A 19,807-nucleotide genomic window follows, 5' to 3' on the forward strand; every position below is an offset into this window, starting at 1 on the left:
CTGGCAAATGTGTAGTACATTGGGCTGTGTGGGACATTGCTTTTTATCTACGTCTTTGATCACAGGCTGACACAGTGATGCCAAATATGCAGTCTTTGCTGGCTGAGCCAGAGTCTTTTACTGGTCTGTCTCAAGCTGAGCAGTGCGGGATGGGCCCTCTGTCCTATTGTGCTGGTACAGTTGACCACAGGATCAAATGGAATGCTGAGACAGAAAGACAGGACAGGAAGAATAGTGGAGGCAGAAAGGGACACACAAGGAAAGAGGAGCCAGAAGTCCCTGGCTGAAGTTTCCATTGGCGCAGCGTCAATGGCTGGGTCTGGGCTTCATGATGATACAATGATTTTCAAAATCCACGAGTGAAGGATGAAGTTCCCCCTCTTCCAGAAATTCCTCAATTGGAGGGCCCCACTTAAAGTCTTTATTTAGAGGTCTTCTTTATTTTAAGACCTCTAAATAACTCATCCTCTCATTATTTTATCCACAAATCAGGCTAATTTGTGATGCATCAATTTTGGTTCATTTATTTCCAGTCCCACATTTTTCTTGTTTTACCAGACAAAAGCTTCACACAGTCCTTGAGTTATATCAGTAGGCCTTTTTATTTGGACTAATTCAGTCTGTTTCCCTTGTGCAGCTATTCCCATCAGCATTTATTTTTATATGTTATTGTGACACTTTTTATAAATTTGTATCCACTTTCTCACAGTTAGGATCACATGTGGGGTAGGCCTACTAGGCTCCAATTATCATTTCAGGAGGTACTTGGAAAAGACAAAATTGGCTAAGTTTTAGCCTGGAAAAGAGTATGCTGATGAATAGGAGGAAGTAACTAGAGGAATAAGTGTGGTCTGTAAGTCCATCTTAATGCTTTGCTGCTCTTGAGTCACAGGTGAGAGCTGTGGCATATGATGGTTCTTTCATCTATTGGTGGTGTAAGTCTCCAGTTATTTCTCCATATGAGCCTGGCTTCAATAATTTGCCTCTTTGTAGCATCAAATACTGCAGGGTTCTTTATCTCAGCTTCTTTCCTATCATATACAGCACTCATCCCCTGCCATGTTATCTGAGCACCTGCTTACAAAGAACCCAAATCCATCACCTTGCAGCAGTTCACCTCTTGAATGGGGTGAGCTGTTATATATTACATAGCCAGTGCAGAACATTAACAGTATTAACATTAGCAGTATTAACTTCTGGCTGCAATCCAAGATATTGGGTTTTATCTAAAGCTCTCAGAGCAATTTCCCAGAGACATCACCTTTTCCCTGACAAACATCCTGTCTTTGTAGATGACATTTGTACCTGTGCCTGCAAAATGTCTCACCACAATAAATGACTCAAAAGCTAAGTGATTAGCAACTTCGCTATCCATAACTTTTCATATAAATCTTGTAGAGCAAGCCTTATGTAATTTTAACTAATTAATTACTAACCAGATCATTCCTCCCTGAAGTTTTGGTGCAATGTTTTGGATCAGTGCTGCAAACACAGCGTCTTAAAGTCTCCAAGAAATGAAATGATCTATAAATAGCTTCTTTAGACCCATATAGTGTTCACAGTCCTTTGGAAGCTAAAGGATGCTGGTCATATTTCCATATAGGATTCTCATTTACAAAGAAAGCAGCATCCTGAGGACAATTGTTAGACCCATTATGAATTTGACACTTGTATTTTAGTGAGCCATAATCTGCTGATTCACTGTAACCTCTTTTGTGCTACCACAATATCTGCTGTGAAGGAGTAAGCTTGTAGCTTCCCTAAGCACAGTTCTCTCTGTGCCTCAAGGTGAAAAATGAAAGCTATTTGCAAGCTCAACACTCTTTTTATCTCTTCCTCTTTTTGTTTTGTTTTGTTTTGACTAGCAAAGTCAAGTAGATCAAGCACCTTCTTGCATGAACCATATGTGAACAAACATACAAATGGGGAAAAGAGAGAAACATATCTGTATGTGCTTTGTAATCATTTATATTCGTATCAGAGAGGATACCTTCCTGAAGGGAAACAAATATGTGACACTCTGATATATTTCAGGATAAAATTAAATAAAAATAATAGAATAGTACAAAAAAGTATTTCCCTTATGCTTTTTGTATTTAATCTATATTTAAAAAAAAGCTGTAGCAGTGAGATATTGAATTACCAGGACTGAGTCAAACTGATTTAAAAATACGTTCTCAGATATGTGCATTTTTCTGACCAACTGGTTTCACATGTTTTCAGTCTCCCTGAAATTTCAATGCCAGTGAAATTTCAAGTGACATTAAAATGACTTCTAGGAAAGCCACTGACTGGCTTTTTGCTTATATCTACAGTGTGTTTACAAACGTTAAGTCAATACCTCTACTTTGCATTGGGAACACTGAGACTCAGCGATGCTGAGTGACCCAGCCCAGTCATGCATCAGGGGAGCATCAGAATCAGAACTCAGATCTCTTGGCCCACAGGCTGATGCCTAGTCCCCTGGAATACAGTGACCCCATTAATGTGGGAGCAAGGGCTGCAGCAGGTGCTGAAACCAGTGGTACAAAGCTCTGCGTGGATGGCTGTGGGTGAATCCACAGGGTATAGGGGCATAGCATGCTGCTTTTTCCCAAAAGGCTAGCCCTGCTCCTTCCCATTCAAGAGTTCAGAGGAAACACCACAAGGGGAGCTCCACAGAGTGTCTTACTCCCCCTCCCGGCTCCCTTTCTCTGGGTATTTCTATCAGAAGGAGCAGTCCAAGCCTTTGTCAGGGTTGAAAAGTATGGGCCAGGTCTCTGGCTGGCATATATTGGCCTAACTCCATTGAATTAAATGAATCTACATACATTTATACTATCTCAGGTTCTGGCCTTGTGTCCCTTATTTTCTAATTTTATCTGGCAACAGCAAAAGGCACTGTGTGATTTCTAGGAAGGTATTCACGCGAGATATCCCTAAAACATAAACTGTTACTAGGAGCATACAAAAGAGAGGAGCACAGGGGGTGGGAAGGGACACAGTGTAATCAAACCACATGAGTTGCTCCACGGCTCATTATGATAGCTTCCTTAGGCATTTATATTTTCAAGTAATCAAGTTTCTTAATGCACAGATTTTCAAAAGAGTTCAGCACCAGTGCGAGGAGCAGTTTTGCCACCTTATTTTGGTGTCTATAAGGGAGATAAGCTGTCTTGAAAATATCACTCTCTTGGTAAATATTAAAGGAGATTCCACAACCTGAGGTGATGATGGTAAAGCAAATACATAGTTAATAGAAGCCTCCACCTTTTGGTTTTTGCAGTTTTGCATCAAAGCAGTCACTCATCTTGTCTTTCTTTAGGCACACTTTGTTGTACTGCTGTCAGATTACCTCTGGTTCATTGTAGAGTATATATTAGTTTTGTTGTTCAAAGGTGAATTTGCAAATAATAAGTGCTCTAGTAATAATCTAAAATGAATTGTACATAACAAGCAATTTATAGCAGAAACAAATCACAGAAGTAAGGTAGATCATATTCTGAAGCTATTCTTTTCTGACTAAGCTATTCAGACAGAATGTCTTAGGCCAGGTAGAGCAGATGTGAATTTAGGAAACTGATAGTTTGCAGTATTTAGAAAATTACTACACTTCTGTCTATTGAAATACTGAAGTGAGACAAAGGGATCAATACTATTAAGTGATAACATTTTCTTTTCATCAAAAGATGTGTCTTTAGCAGGTAGCAGAGGAGTGGTTTACCCCACCAGGAAAACAGTCCATTCAAACCCTGTAACTTTATTCCTAAGACAAGTGTTGCCAAAGTTGATAAGTCAGTCATCTGTGTCTATGGTAGGTTTCACATTCCTAGCAATGTGCCCATCTTGTATTGCTATTTCTGATTCGATGGCAAGCTGTTGTCAGGTGGTTGCTGCCGTTATCTCCCAAAGTTTCACCGTTTGGGGGGTGGGGGGTTGTCATCTCGCCTTTCTCTGAGTTTCTCAGGCTCTTTCGTACTGCTTTGTATTTTGTCCACTGAGGTAGTAAATGTCTGTTTTAATCTCCCCTCTGTCACACTGACTGCTTATTCATTCTGTATCCAGTGTACCTTCTATGTTCCCGATTCAATTTGCTTGATGTTTGTGATTGCTGTTTCAATCACTGACCATGATAAGCAGCTGGGATTGGGGTGGGTCAAGTTTTTTTTTAAGCTCCTGGAAATGCCACACATACTTTACCCTGGCTTTGTAAAAGAACACACAAGAAGGCAGTGGAGGTATGAAACCAGCAAGTGAGACGAGAGTATAAATTAATCTTGTAAGATATTTTCTCTTTCACTGACCATGGGTGGAGAATATAAACCACTTATGCACATGTGATGTGTGTCAGGAAGAGGAGTTGCTAGCCTCAGTGCAACAGTTTCTAACTGGCTTCAAGACCTAACTTGATACGTTTATGGGGGGGATGGTATGATGAGACTGCCTACAATGGCATGTAGCCAATCTGTGACTGCTAGCAGTAAATATCCCCAATGACTGGTGATGGGACATTAGATAGGGAGGGCTCAGAGAATTCTTTCCCAGGTATCTGGCTAGTGGGTCTTGCCCACATGCTCAGGGTCCATCTGATCATCAAATTTGGGGTCGGGAAGGAATTTTCCCCCAGGTGAGACTGGCGGAGACCCTGGGGGTTTTCATCTTCCTCTGCAGCATGGAGCATGGGTCACTTGTAGGTTTAAACTAGTGTAAATGGTGGATTCCCTGTAACCTGAAGTCTTTAAATCATAGTTTGAGGGCTTCAGTAACTCAGCCAGAGGTTAGAGATCTATTACAGGAGTGGGTGGCTGGGTGGGTGAGGTTCTGTGGCCTGCAATGTGCAGGAGGCCAGAGTAGATCATGATGGTCCCTTCTGATCTAAAAGTCTGAGTCTGAGACTACTTTTTTGAACCCTGCTTGTCTCTGACCTATGTGCATAGTCATAATGGTAAGGCCTCACCAGCCAAAGCTCAAAAGAGATCCTAAAAATAGCAACCTCGTTGAACTGAGTGAGCTTGAGCATGATCTATATATATATATATTTTAAAGGAGTCTTGGTAGCTTTAATTTGTCTGACAGCAAACGCAGAAAGTTGTCCAATCAGCACTTTCATCAAACAAACAAATCTCAGCTCTAGCAGCCAAAGCGGGTACGGAGAGTACCAAGACTCCTTTAAAATATATATATATATATATATATATTTTTTTTTTATATATATATATATATATATATATATATTAAGCTTGATGTATACTCAGACTTAACATAACAAAACTGATCTTGATTTGCTAGGCCACACGAGTCATCGGGATGAAAACATCATGGTGTATGCCATGCACAAAGCCAATAGCTCTTTATGATGTTAGTTTAAGCAGACTTGTCTGGAGCTAATATGGGTCTCTTGCAGAGGAACGTGATTAAGGTCTTCAGGAATGAGCCCTGTGTTTTCAAAGTTGGTTGTTTTTTTTTTTTTTAAGTCTTCAGTGTGTTTTCAAACTCAGTGATAACAAAAGTCTTTCAGCTTCTTTATATGTCTTTTTAGTGAACAGTACAAAAGAACATTGTTTCCCCTAGCTCTGATAATCCAGTATGTATTGCACCCAATTAGTTCTTTGCCGCTGCCAATACATCTACAAATATCTTTGTATCATTATCGATTACACAGTTTGGTAAGATATAGCAAAGTTTTGATACTAATAAATACTGAACTGAATGAATTCAGCCTATGTCTGGGCATTGAGGTTGCTTATGCCAGAATACAAACAATGACCTGAAGAAGAGCTCTGTGTAAGCCCTAAAGCTTGTCTCTCTCACCAACACAAGTTGGTCCAATAAAAGATATTACCTCACCCACCATGTCTCTCTAATATCCTGGGACTGACACTGCATACAACAATAAACTCTCCAGTTCTGATATAGGTCTGCTAACTTAAAAACACTTGAAATATTAACTGTAGCATGGAAGCGGACCCCACTAGGAATGGAATAATGTTTGCAAAGGCTTGATGAGTGACAGGCAGAAATCTCTTCCCAGTCTTTAGTAAAAGTATAAAATCATGTCTCAAGTTTGGGGGTGTTCTTAAAGGAAATATTTAGATGTGGGCCAAGATCTTAAAAGTACTGTGCCCTAACGTCCAGCTTTTAAATCCATATATAAGCATATAAATAATTGACTTGATTTTAAGTAGTGTTAACCATGGAGCTGGTGGGTGCTCAGCAGTTTGAAAAACCAGTCCCTTATCTAGTTGCCTATATATGGACTTTAAGCTGAACTTTAGGACCTAATTTTTTTAAAATCCTGGCCATGGTTTTGTATCCCAGAAGCAAGTTCCAGAAGTGGAAGTTAAGAGGCTGACCCTGCCAAGCTGCCTAAAGGTGAATGATAACCATTGGAATAATTGGATTCTCGTATGCAAGATGTTTTTCAGGATCAGTCTTAAAACTAGTTACTAATTCTTATAGGCTTATTTGCCTATGAAAAGTATATGAGTATTTACTTTAACCAGTGTCAATCCCACTGTAATCATCCTTTCAGTTTAAGTCACGGCCAAGTACAGAGTATCAGTGGATTAGTTTAACTTTTTCTTTGCTAATAACGGTCCAGAATTAGAGAGCTATAGTTTGTTTATATTCATATATTTCCACTTCTAAAGATGGGGTTATATTCAGATTTTCAGAGTAAATGGACATTCTTCATTTTCTAGTAATAGCTTTAGAGTACGTTGCATTTTTTATTTAGTTGATAAAAAAAAGTGGAGCCTATTATTAGGGAAATATTCCTTTGTTCCTCTCAGCTCCTGTGTTCCAGTTTCTGTCAAAGACACAGTCTGAAATCAACCTTTCACCATAGGAGAATTATAGTGTTTCAGGCTAGTCCCTGGTGTTGCACGCAGATATTTGCAGATCCAGTTTTGGCCATTTAGGATAGACATCTCAGTATCTGATGTGAAGACTCAATCATGTGCTTAAATATCTGTACATTATTCTTTATAATAAAGAAACCACTTGTTAACTTCACAGGTCAAACGTTGGAAGGAAGGAGCAAAAGGTGCATTGTTACAGAGGTCTCAACATATGACTATCATTTGATTATGTGGTTGAGAATATTTATGTCTTGCTTAGAGAGGGCTACTAACATTTAGGGCCTAAATCTTGCAGTTGGAGAGGTCCCCAGACACAGTTCCATTTCTGCAGCAGGGAAGAAAAGGGCCATTGTGTGGTAGATGTGAATCCCCTGCCTGTTCTACAATACTTTACCACTCAGAGTTCAGGAGGAACATAGATGAGACCAATAGATACAATGATGTGTGTATCTATCAGACATAGCCATTACAAATTGGGGATGCAGGAGCAGCTGGAGCTACTGAAGCTTCAGAGTTGCAGAAGTAGCTGAGGAATGACTTCATTGTCACTTTACAATCTGAGGGGCATGTATGACGCTCTGTACCTCAGGGGAACACACAGCACCCCCGTGTTCATCCTTGTAAAATGATTGTGTGGTATCCAATACAAAGTTTGTCATGTCAGGTGTCTTCGGAAGACTCATGATGCACTGAGCATTGTTGTTATAGTAACGTTATAGGTTATAATTTCATGTATATAGTTATGAGGCTGAAAATGTGTCTTAATGGCTTGAAATAAGGCCAAGAAAAAACTCTCCAAGAGCAGAGGTAGTTCACACCTCATCATGTATGGGACAAACCAAGCCCAGCTTCACAGGAACAGAGGATGCTGGTCTAGGCAGCAACAAAAGGATCTCTCGAGTGAGTTACCCACCTTCCTTTGGTCAGTTTGGGACTGCGATGTGGTAATGCTCACCTGACTCTGAAGGTGTGGGGGAAGCTAAGAGGGAAGAAAGGACATGATAAAAGGGAGAGACTTTGCCATGCTCTTCCTTTCTCTTCCACCTACATCTACAGACACCATACCAGGCGACTCAAGGGCAACCAGCCAGCCATTGGTGAGAAGCATCTAAGTTTGTAAGGGCACTGAAAGTGTTAAAATCAGCTTAGAATGTGTTTTGCTTTTATTTCATTTGACCAAATCCAACTTGTTGTGCTTTGATTTATAAGCAATTAAAATTTATCTTTGTAGTTAATAAATCTGTTTGTTTATTCTACCGGAAGCAGTGCATTTGGTTTGAAGTGTGTCAGAGACTCCCCTTGGGATAACAAGCCTGGTACATATCCATTTCTTTTGTTAAATTGACAAACTCATATAAGCTTGCAGTGTCCAGTGGGCATAACTGCGCACTGCAAGACGAAGGTTCCTAGGGTTGTGTCTGGGACCGGAGATATTGGCTAGTGTCATTCGGTTGCACAATCCAAGGAGCAGCTTACATGCCAGAGGCTGTGCGTGAACAGCCTAGGATCACCTAGGAACAGCCTAGCAGATCACCGGTCCAGATAACACCAGATGGGAATGTCAGAGGATGATTCATCCCTTCTTATCCCCTGAGTTAAACACAGCTATTTGGCTTGGTGCACAGGGAAAATCTGGGCCTTGATGAAGGTCACCCACGGACCTGTAGACCTACGTTTTTGATATGAATGGCAATGTAGAAGTTGTGTCTTCCAGGGCATGGGAGAAACATTCTGGAAATATACGTTGTCAGGGAGTAGAGTCTTAATTAGCCATCCTACACCAAAATCATTGAATACTGTCAGGATCATGTTTTGTAGCTCTCAGATATTTATGGAGAAGTTATTGTACATAAACACCTCAGAGAACATTTTTTTGTGGATCTGAGTGATGAAAATCAGTAGAATCTCCAAAGAATTTAAGAGTCTTAGGGGGAAGTTAATAAGGAAAAGTCATTTCAATTAAATGAGAATCCTGCTTTGGAAATTGAGATGCTACCCTTTGAGCATTCTCAATCTTGAAAGCAGACTTGGCTACTACTGATCCAGATTCTGAGAAGAGAAGAGGTGCAGGGAGCTGTCAGGGAGGGAGAGTAACATGAGTTATGATAGGGTATGTCTTTCTTTTGAAATTATTTCTGAATTCAGCTAGTATGAAGTCCCTCAGACCGCACCGCTTCCAGCAGCTCCCATTGGCCTGGAGCACCGAACTGCAGCCACTGGGAGCCGCGATCAGCCGAACCTGTGGACGCGGCAGGTAAACAAACCGGCCTGGCCCGCCCCACCAGGGGTTTTCCCTGCACAAGCGGCGGAACAAGTTTGGGAACCATTGCTCTAATTCTCTGTATCTTCTCTTTGCTGTCAGTTAAAATAATGCTATTTTTTTTCTTTTGTCTGGATTGAATTTGACTTTCTCTTCACTTAGACTTAAGGGCAGTCCATTAGTCCACACTACACTGTAATGCAATATACTCATAACAATAATTAAAATGATACTTGCCTCTACTATCAGATTTGGGGACCTCCAAAGCACTCTACAAGCATCACTGTAGCTTCAAATGAACCCCATTGGGGTAGTTAAGTAATATCATCTTTTCTACAAAAGGAGAAACTGAGGCATTAGACATTTTTAGTTGCCAAAATTCACACAACACCACAGTGACAGAGCCAGACATAGAAGTCAAGTCTCCTCACTGAATGCCAATAACAGATGAAGTGAGCTGTAGCTCACGAAAGCTTATGCTCAAATAAATTTGTTAGTCTCTAAGGTGCCACAAGTACTCCTTTTCTTTTTAATAACAGAGAGAGATACCCTCAAGGCAAAATACAAATGTATGAGAAGTATTTCAAACTTGACAGCATGAAGATATTGCATATTTCCTGAAAATGTGTTACTCCAATGTACCAGATGAAAATTGCCTGAGTGTGAAAGGGGTGCCCTACAAAAGGAGACTGATGAAGAATACTCAGAATATACAGTATAAGGCCTTGTAACCATGTTAATATAATCAGGTAGTGTTAATTGGTTAATAAGTACACTAGGAATGGTTTGTGAGGTAACTTTCAGACACTTTCCTTGCATTTTCCTTTACATCCCTAGCCCTTCTTAGGCATTGTTAAACATGATTGATAAAAAGAAAACTAGCATCGGCCAACAGTCTTGTCAAGCATTTTTAACTAGGTTAGTTTGATGGCTGTCTTCGTTAGTTAATTAAGTTAGACAACATGACAATTTTAGTAATCTGCCTATATGCAATTTATTAATTTTGAGATTATGAACTCTCTGAATGTTTCATCCCTTATTTTCTTTACTGCATTCTTGCCTCCTACTCCTTATGCCCAGGAGACAGGGCGGGGCTCTTGAGCACTGTCTCTGAATAGGATGGTCCTTAAAGACCATCAACATCTGAATAGATCTTGCCCAAACTGAACAATGTGTCGGCTACAACCTAGGTGAAACAAGATTTCTTCAATTTGGCAGCAGAAAACTAGGGTTTTTAAGGAGTGAAAAAATACCCAAAGGGAACAAAGATTTGGAGGTATCAGAGCAGTTGTTTAAAAACACGAAAGTTAAGAAGTTGGGGAGGGACTCAAAAGGGCAAATTTTCTGACTGGAAGGAAACCTTTTTGACTGCTGGAGTTGAAGGGTACTGACCGCAGGGACACCCTTTATTCCAAGAAGCCCTGAGCTGGAAGAGAGGGGACGCAAAACCATGAAAGAACACTGATCCATATCTCAAAGCATGCTCCACAGTGGTGAGGAAACTGGGGAAGGGAATGACGTAGCTGGTATTCATTGTTTTACCTAGATCTGTATATCTCTGTTTAAAATAAACAGTGGTGTTTCAGAAGTCCTTGTGCAAAGGCTGTTTGATTGCTTCACATGTCATGTGTCCCTGTTGAGGTAAACTATAAACTAGAGTGCCCCACAAAGTTGGCAGTCTGGGGCAGGTATGCTTGAGCTACTGTGAAGGCATGAAGGGGTTCAGCACTGGTGTTGAGTCCTAAGGCAGCTGAGTGCAGAGTCCCACTTCCAGAAAAGGTACTAAACAGAGAATCTGTGCCCAGGAAGTGTACCAGACAGGCTGCCAATGGAAGCTTAAAGGCACATGGGCCCTGCATGCAGATCCACATACTGCTGAGTATTCTGAAGGAAGTTCTTGACCAGGATGCCTTTGACAACTAGGTTAGCTGAGCTGATGTGAAAGGGACAGTGTCAAGTAAAATTTGGCCAACTGGATTCATTCTGAGTTGAGGAAACTCAGCCTTTCTCAGGACCAAACCTTAACTGGGTTACCAAGATTAGCTAAACTGGCATTGATGGGACACGGACAGATCAAATTATACCCCAGAGTGTTCTGTATAAATGTGCTTTGCTGATTCTGCTAGGAATGATATAGAAAAGAAACAAAGCAACTGTAAATGGATTAAATTGTAAGGCACAACTGCTATAGTAATAATTCAACCTGCAAATCCTAAAGAATCATAATGCACTGGACTCCAGTAGGATGCCCAGAATGCCATCTGCAAATTGCACGTACAAACCCCCACCAATATTAGGGATGGGAGAGTGAGAGGGCTATATTTGTGCATGACAGTAAGGGTCCACCTATGCCCTATATTCCTCCTCAAGAGGTCTGTAGCACTCCTACTCTCAAGCCCTTTGCTTTGGGAAAGGATGCAATGGCCATCAACTCCTAGAGAGAGGGATTCTGGCCAGTCAAGTTCAACCCTAATAACAAAGACCAGTCTTTGTACAATAAATGCACCTTGAAAATGCATTTCTGTTGTTCTGAGCAAATTGTCTGCCTACAACTCTAAGCTAGGGCTGCCAACAGCCCATCTTGGAGTGATCTGGTGCCTATCCCGAGTCTTGGGCACTTGCCCTTCAGCCCTATGTCCTGCAAGATGTTTTCTGCAGGTTGGTCCACAGCAAAACCATCACAATAGCTTGCATGGTGGTCTAGGGAGTGGGAAATCTTTTCTGACTTCAAACATAGTGATTATAATACCATTTCTGTGTGCAAGAGAAATCTGGTTTGTGTCATCACGAGGTCCTGAAACAATAGCTACATAAAACTGGAAGAACAACACTGCTTTTAACACAAATGACTAGCTATCTCTTCCCCCATCAAGCCCCAATGTCAGGCAGTGAACCCTGTAGACTGTCAGCAAACGAGTAAGGATCACCCCTGCTCCCACTGGGAGCCCTTGGAATCCATCCCAGTGCACGAGACTGTGCAAGTCCCTGCCTGGATGGGCCTGTCAGTGCCCTTTTGTGATTCCTATTGGCAAACTGCAAGGTTTGTCAGGTCATCAAGAGATCAGTATCCTCATCCTTATAGAAAAACAAAGTAAAGTGAGAAGAAGAGAGGTTTAAGGTGAGACCCCTAAGTCTGTCCTTGCGTCATACTGAGGGGCATATTAAATTCATTCCTTGATGAGGAGGGATTCACATCTACCAGAACTAAGTAGTCAATGTTACCTGCAACCCAAACATTGCTGTATGACATTACTAAAGTGACCAAACTAGGTGTAAACTAAAGTCAAATAGATGACTTTATTTTCAAATTCCAAGCTGAATGAAGTGCATAAAATTAACAAACATCATAAATAATGAGAGGTACAGTTGACTGACTTTTTAATTTGAAGGTTTTATTAGTACAGAGATAGGCAGGGAAGTTTATTTTCCAAATATGACTTTTAACCTGGCATTTCCTTTTAAGAAAGCACTGTACTAGGAAAAGGTGCTACATTCCTAGCTCTTAGAGTTATGACCTGGTGTGCAATAATAGATTCTGACCTTTGTGTTTCTTGCAAAAAATAAAATGTATTAAGTCAATTTAGAGTGAGTATTACAATCTACCTGCAGAAGAAACTGTGAGAAAACATGAGATTCTGTAGGAAAATCAACAAGCTATACAATGTATCTTTTAATTAGGAAAATATACCTTACATTCCTAATGAGCAAACAACCTTTATAATCACAAAAGGATTGAGTATTTCTGGCTGACAGATCAGTGAAAGGAAAGCAATAACATTTCTGTAAACAAAGCATAGCTGTCACATAGACGGTAAATTGTGTATGAAAGATTTATTATACTGTGTGTTTCCTATAGTTCACTGTAATGTTCCGCGGAACAAAGAAATAACATTGTCCAATTTTTTATATTGAAAACATAATTGAGGAACCTTCTGACAGTCAAATAATGAATGAAATACTTTCACAAAGTATAATGTATTTTAAATGACGTGCTGTTCCAAGGAATGAAGTTTGTGGTATTTTGTGGATGTGTGACTTCTGCTACTTCTAGTTTTGTCAGTCTTTAAATAAATGAGCTTTTAATTGCTATCAGACCTGATTAAGATATCATTCCAAAGATCACATCCATAAATTTATTCCATTGTTTTCTCTTTTTTTAGAGTGTTTTTGCGAGCTATCAACAAATTTGCTGAAACCATGAACCAAAAATTTCTGGAGAATATGGATTTTGAAGTACAGGTATGTACTTAACTACCCTTTTGTGGAGCAAGATTTCCTTAAATAGTAGTTTTCCTGTGAGGAGTGATTATGTACAAATAGCACCTTCTTACTCAACAGATGTGCTCTCTGTATGTAGTCATTGTCACATCTGTTTGATTTAGTAACTAAATACCCGTTCATTATATTTTACTTGTGTTACCTGTGCTGAACTGTCACAGTTATGAAAGAGCTGACTGGATTCTGTTCCTTCTTGTGCAATGTCAACGGAATTGGTTAATACATTGTGGAAACCTGTAAAAGGAAAGAGGACTTCACATGTGTGTACTTAGGGACATAGTTCAAAAGGAGATGCAATTACACAGAGGTAACTAAGGGCATAATTTGAAGTGATGCTGCACAGGTATAAGGGCTGGATCCTACGCTCATTCATATCAACAGCAAAATACCTATTGACTACAGTGGTGCAGGCTCAGGCCTCCAGTGAGGAAGTAACTTAACCTGAAAATTGTATTCATGATGATGCATGGGAAGTAAATATAATTCCCAGCATGACTCTCAGATCCCAAACTGAATTTTCAGGAGTGTTAGTTAGAACATATTTGTCCGTGAGAACTGAACACAACAGGTTTATGGGGTTGAAAACTAACATTATTAAAGTATAATTAAGTCAGCACCATATGCAAATGAATGCTGCATAATAAAATTTGATTCTTTACATAGACAGAAAATCCCTTAAATGTGGAATTGACTACAGCTTTTAAAATTTATTACACTTGCACCTTCTTTATATTAACTGGAGTAGTAAGTAAATGCCTATGTACCGAAATTGAACATAGTTATAATGCTGCAGCATGCTCATTGACTGATTGTCAGCATAATATGGGTTTCAGAGAAACCTCCATGCTCTTTCCTCACTGTTTACAGAGACGTGCATTTGAAACTTGCTATTAATGTTGCAAGGTTATGCTTCTTGGTGATCCTGATCTCTAATACTATATATATGTGCCAGTTCATGTTTGCCAATTTTAGGATTTCAGAGGAGTGTTCTTCCCTGCTGGAGGAGAAGCCCTCTCAATCACAATTAAGTACTAAGAGGAGGGCTATAAGGGTATAAAAGTGCATGAGAGGGATATAAAAGAGCATGTTAAGGGTGAAGGAACCTGATTCAGGGTCAGTCTCTTGGCACAGCACTGTGTGGAATGAAGGTTCCATGTCTGGATACAATAGACAAGGGCCAGCCCTAGGGCAACTCAAAACAAAGTAAATAGAGCACCAAAGTGGAAGGGACACATCACAGGGTCAGGCCTGGTAAGCCCCTTTGAAATGTCCTAGATAATATAATAAAGAATCAATTATAATAAAATGTTTAAAATAACTCATACAAATATTTGCTTATTACAGTGATGGCTTCTATGAGCAACTTTAGAGAGATGGAATTCTATAGCAGGATTACAATTCTCTCTTAAATTCTATCACCCTGGTTGTTTTATTCCTATTAAATTTAATAGGGCTTTTCCAGGTGGGAATATCTTTATCTCATTACTTATTGTGTATCTTTGAAAAGCTCTAGCTTACTTCATGTACACATCTGTGACATTAATACAGTTCCTGACCACCGATATAATAAGAAAAGTGTGTTCTTTCCACTACCCTAAATGTTTCATTTGTTAGTGAAAATTCCTCTCATTTTTGACCCAACATGAAACCTATGATCTAATCTTCCTTGTGGCACATCAAGCTACTACACTAATTTCAGTTTGCAATTGATCATTGCCACATCATCTGATTACTCTGAGACATATATTTGTTGCTTACTTTGTCAGTTCTTCCTAAAAGCAAATTAAATATTTGTGACAGACTGCAGAATGAATCGGGGGTAGGAGAATTCCCAAAATAAACAGTATATGAAAACTAGAGTACAGATCATCCATCAACATTCTGCTTAACTACACAGCTGCATCTGTCAAATGTGAGAGCACTAAAGTCAAGCCAGTAAAAACCTAGTAATCTCATTTCAGATAAACCCTTGTGGTAATATTGTACATTCCTGGATGCTTTGAATAGCATTCTGACTATATACTTCAGGGACCATATTACTCCTGGGGGAATTCTGTGCCACTGCACAACGCAGAATTTCATAGAACTCCCTGTTCCGTCCCTCAGAATTGGGGCAGCAGAGCTGCTGGCCAGCACTAGGCGCCACTGGACTCTGCAGAGCCCAGCTCTCAGTGAGCAGAGCGCACTGCCTGGCTAGGCAAGGGGCTGCATGCTCTGCCTGATCCTCATTCTCCCAGGGACAGGAGAGGGCCCAAGAGACCCAGCTCTGGCAAAGGATGAGGAAGGGCTGCACTACACCATGTCCCCTGGCAGGACAGTAAAGAAGCTGTGGGGAGTCTTGTGGCTGGGACCTGTGGGGAGGGGAGTGGTGGTGTCTGGGCCAGGGGGTGCCCTGTGGCTGTGCTCTGGGGGCCCCAGACAGCCGCCTCCAACATCCCCCAACTGGAACTGGGTTGTCATAGAGGTTTCTTTAACTCTGTACTCCTGGAGGAATATTTTTTGCTCTTGTCTGTATTGTTGTTGAAGAAAATACTTGTTGAAATGTATTTTGAAATAAATGACCCAAATAATTGAACTGGAGTGATTATATTGTGTTACTTTGACCAATAAAATATGCAGAATTTTTTTAAAATTATGCACATAATTTTTAATTTTTTGGCTCAGAATCCCCCCAGGAGTACCATATTAGGGCTCTTTTCTTCTCTGATTACTTATCAGATGCCTGGAGGCTTTGTATAGATTGAACAGAATTATGGTAAATGTGCAGGATATTCAAAAGAATCAAAGTACTATCAGTGTTGGCACAAGTGGCTTAGAAGTGGAAACCTGAAAATTACACAATTGATTTCTGATGACAAAGAATATAAGTCTTACAGCAGATTTAATAGCACTCCACTATATACTGTGTGTAAAAACTGTTTTTACTGGAGCTGACTGAATAATGGGGGGGGGAATCTCTAATATATTCATAATTCACTGCTATTCATGGGATCTTCTGTTAATTATGTGTGAATATTGAAATTATTTCTTAGTATCCATGAAAATGTTCAGGGGTCCTGGAAGTTTCACTACTTTCTACAGTTTTCATCATTCATCGTTCAGATCTGAACTTTTAAAATTTTGTTATGCAATCAGGGATCATAATCAATATTTTGTGACCAATCACATGCCAAAAATAATTAATTGTAAATACTTGACGTGAACAATTCTTGACCAACAACTAGTGTGAACTGTTCCCTGAATTATTGCAAATACTGTTTATATTTGCATCATTGGGACTGGTTTATATACAATGTACAAACCTTTAAAAAAGGTAACATTGTTGAGTATTTTGTGACTGGCATTTTTTAGCATTTCCATTCTATTATTTTTCCAGAATAAGTCATTAAAGTGGGGAAAATATTTTATCCAATTATTAATTAAACTATTGCAGTTTTTTTCTTTGCTTTCTTCCCATTTTGAGAGTTATCAAGATACCTGTAAACAGAAGAACTTTCTACTTAAGTTTTTCTGAAATGAATTTAAAGCTTGTGCAAATGTGCCAATATGACATTCGAGCTCCAGAAGTTCACTGCTTACACACACAGCAGGCACAATACGGGTACTCAAACTCTCCTGCTCTGCCTCGCCCAATGTGCCTCGCCCAATCCTAAGCTCTGATCTAGAGAAGCCACCTTAAATGGGGTTTAGAGGTTATGTCTGTTTCCGTTCAATCTTTGATCTCTCTAATGAAACTACTACTGAGGAGATTAATTGTGGTGGTGCTTTTGTGGGGGGAGGTTTTTTTGAGCCCATTCTACCTACTTGAATTGTCCATGAACAGAACTGGCGTTATAGTTTGGATATTGTTTGTTAAAGTAGGTCTGAGCATCACTAGAGGAATCTGGCAACACACATGAAAAAGAAGCAAGCTTCTCTATTTTGACCATCAGCACAGATGGGGAGTGGTGTACTCACAAAACTGTGACGCTTTCATATCTTGGTATAACATATTGTAGAAGATCCCTCTGCAGCTGTCATTGAAAATTGTTTTTAGATTTAATCTTTGGATTATTTCCTAGATTTTTTTTTTGTTTATTCAGCTAATAGTTTGTTCATTGTGCTCTGGTTTCAGTGCTGCATGTTTTTGTTTTAGTATTTAATTAATCAAGTAACATCAGCAGGCCAATTAATCATAACACAGCATCTGTTTTACAATGAAAAAACTCTGATTTTTACTTTAAAACCTTCCTGTCAGTAGTCATTCATTAGTTAGTTGTGCTTTGTACTGTTTTAAAACACAACACTGACAAAAAAAACTAAAGATAGAAATTATTCCCTCCCCACTGTCTAGCATCTTTTATCTGAATGTAGCAGTGTTTTACAACTGTAACAGTGTTTTTTTGTAACAGTGTTTTACAAAAAGTTAAGCCATTGTTGTTGTAATTTAGGTAAATATTGTATTAATTTTACTGATGAATAAACTGTCGCAAAAAGATATTAGGTGACTTGAGCAAGTTTTATAACTGTAACAGTGTTTTTTTGTAACAGTGTTTTACAAAAAGTTAAGCCGTTGTTGTTTTAATTTAGATAAATATTGTATTAAAGTTACTGATGAATAAACTGACGCAAAAAGGTATTAGGTGACTTGAGCAAAATCACACAGTAAGATCAGTGGTGAAACTGGGAATAGAACAGCTGGATTCCTGGTTCCCAATCCTCAGCTATAACGATATACTATCACCACCTTAATGCAATAGATACACCAAATTGGTGTAAAATCAGATAGCAGAGAGTTGGGCAGTTGACTGAAGCCTGACATCAATCAGGTTGGTTTTCCCCAAGATTTCAAACAAGCTTTAGCCATATAGCTTTCATTAGCATCAGTGGGAATTGTTATTACTCCTGGGGGAATTCTGCACCAAAAAAATTAAAATTCTGCGCACAGTATTTTCAAATGCTGCAAAATTCTGCATATTTTCTGTCAAAATAACACAATATAATCACACCAGCTTCAATTATTTTGGTAATTTATTTAAAAATACCTGTCAGCAAGTATGTCTGTAATAATACAGACAAAAATAGATTCAGAAAATGAATTTTGACAAATAGATTCCTTACTAGGCATATTAATACAGAACTCTGAGTAATAATTCATTTAAACTACAATACAGAACCATAATATTATGATATTATAATAAACTACAATGCAGAACCAATCCTGCACCCCACAGAAGCAGTGCAAAGGCTGGGGGAGATTCAGGGGTAACGGAGGAGCTGAGGGAGAGGGAAATAATTACTGGGAAGGATCCTGGGTGTGAACTTGGAGGGTTGTTGGGTATGGGTGGGAAAAATATGGAACAGAGTTTTTTGGGGGGCAGGGAGGGACTGTTAGGGAGCTTCCCCCATGCAGACGCTGGCTGACCCTTGGCCTCTCCCATTCAGTCTGGTACATGTATTCCTCCACCCCCACTCAGATACCCACTCCCCCAATCTCCATGTGTCTCTGTGCCCCCACTCAAACAGCCTCTGTCCCTGTGTAGCTCTGCACTCCCACCCCCACCATTGCCATGTGGTCGTGCACCTCCCTCCCCCTGTCGACCTGTGCCTGCACTCCCATTCAGACCCTGCCCCAGTCTGTCCTCCCCCACTAGCCCTTAAGAGCCCCTGTCTGACACTCCCCAACCCAGCAGCCCATGCTGTCTGTCTCTTCATAGCCTCTGTCTCCTGACCTGGCCTGCTCCAAAGAAGATTCTGCAGACTCTTTCTCTTCCCTAGGTGGCTGGGAGCTGCTGCAGTGTTCTATCTCCACAGCACCCTCTGGTGGGTAAAAGGCAGAACTGCAGCAACTTTTCAGCAGGAGCTATTTCTGTGCAAAAAAATTAAAACTATACACTGCTCATTAATTATTCATGCATGTAGTGGCGCAGAATTCCCCCAGGAGTATGTCATTTAGATTCCCCAGTTTCTCTATGAAACGCAAGCAGGAGGGGCATGTTTTGCAGTAAATAGGGAATTAAAACTCAAAACGGGAAATACATAGATATTACTTTGAAAACGTACTTGTCCATTTTTCCGGCTTTTTAAACAAAGGGAGTTTGAGTAAAACAAAGTTTGGGTGTTACTAAATTAGGGGTGGGTGATACTATACAATAGCGTATACACACTAAATGTGAATGCATTTAGTGTATATATAGAAGGAAGTCGTAAGGTCCGCTAAAATGTTGCTGATAGATAATGTTCCTTGTGTGGTATTTTGGGATGGGAATGAATAGGTGGAAGAGGTTTGTAAATAGCATAACTTTTGGTATTTATAAACCAGTTAACCACAGATTGGTGGCATTATGAGTAATTTTGGATAGTACTGTCACAGTTTCAGGGTTAACTGCACCTTTGACCCCACCCCCAACACCACCCAGCTCTTTAGGCACCCACTTAAGGTTTCAGGCTT

General features: G+C 39.9%; 1 protein-coding gene across 1 annotated transcript in view; it reads left to right on the forward strand.

The window, feature by feature from the left end:
• Window positions 1-19,807, forward strand: part of DOCK2 (dedicator of cytokinesis 2) — a 449,812-nt gene that overhangs the window by 328,945 nt on the left and 101,060 nt on the right. The window contains exon 20 of the mRNA XM_074960680.1: window positions 13,260-13,338. Coding sequence (XP_074816781.1) covers window positions 13,260-13,338 — 79 coding nt within the window. The remainder of the gene's footprint in view (window positions 1-13,259; window positions 13,339-19,807) is intronic.

This window comes from Natator depressus, chromosome 8 (assembly GCF_965152275.1).
Source record: "Natator depressus isolate rNatDep1 chromosome 8, rNatDep2.hap1, whole genome shotgun sequence".
In the NCBI taxonomy this organism is placed as follows: Eukaryota; Metazoa; Chordata; order Testudines; family Cheloniidae; genus Natator; species Natator depressus.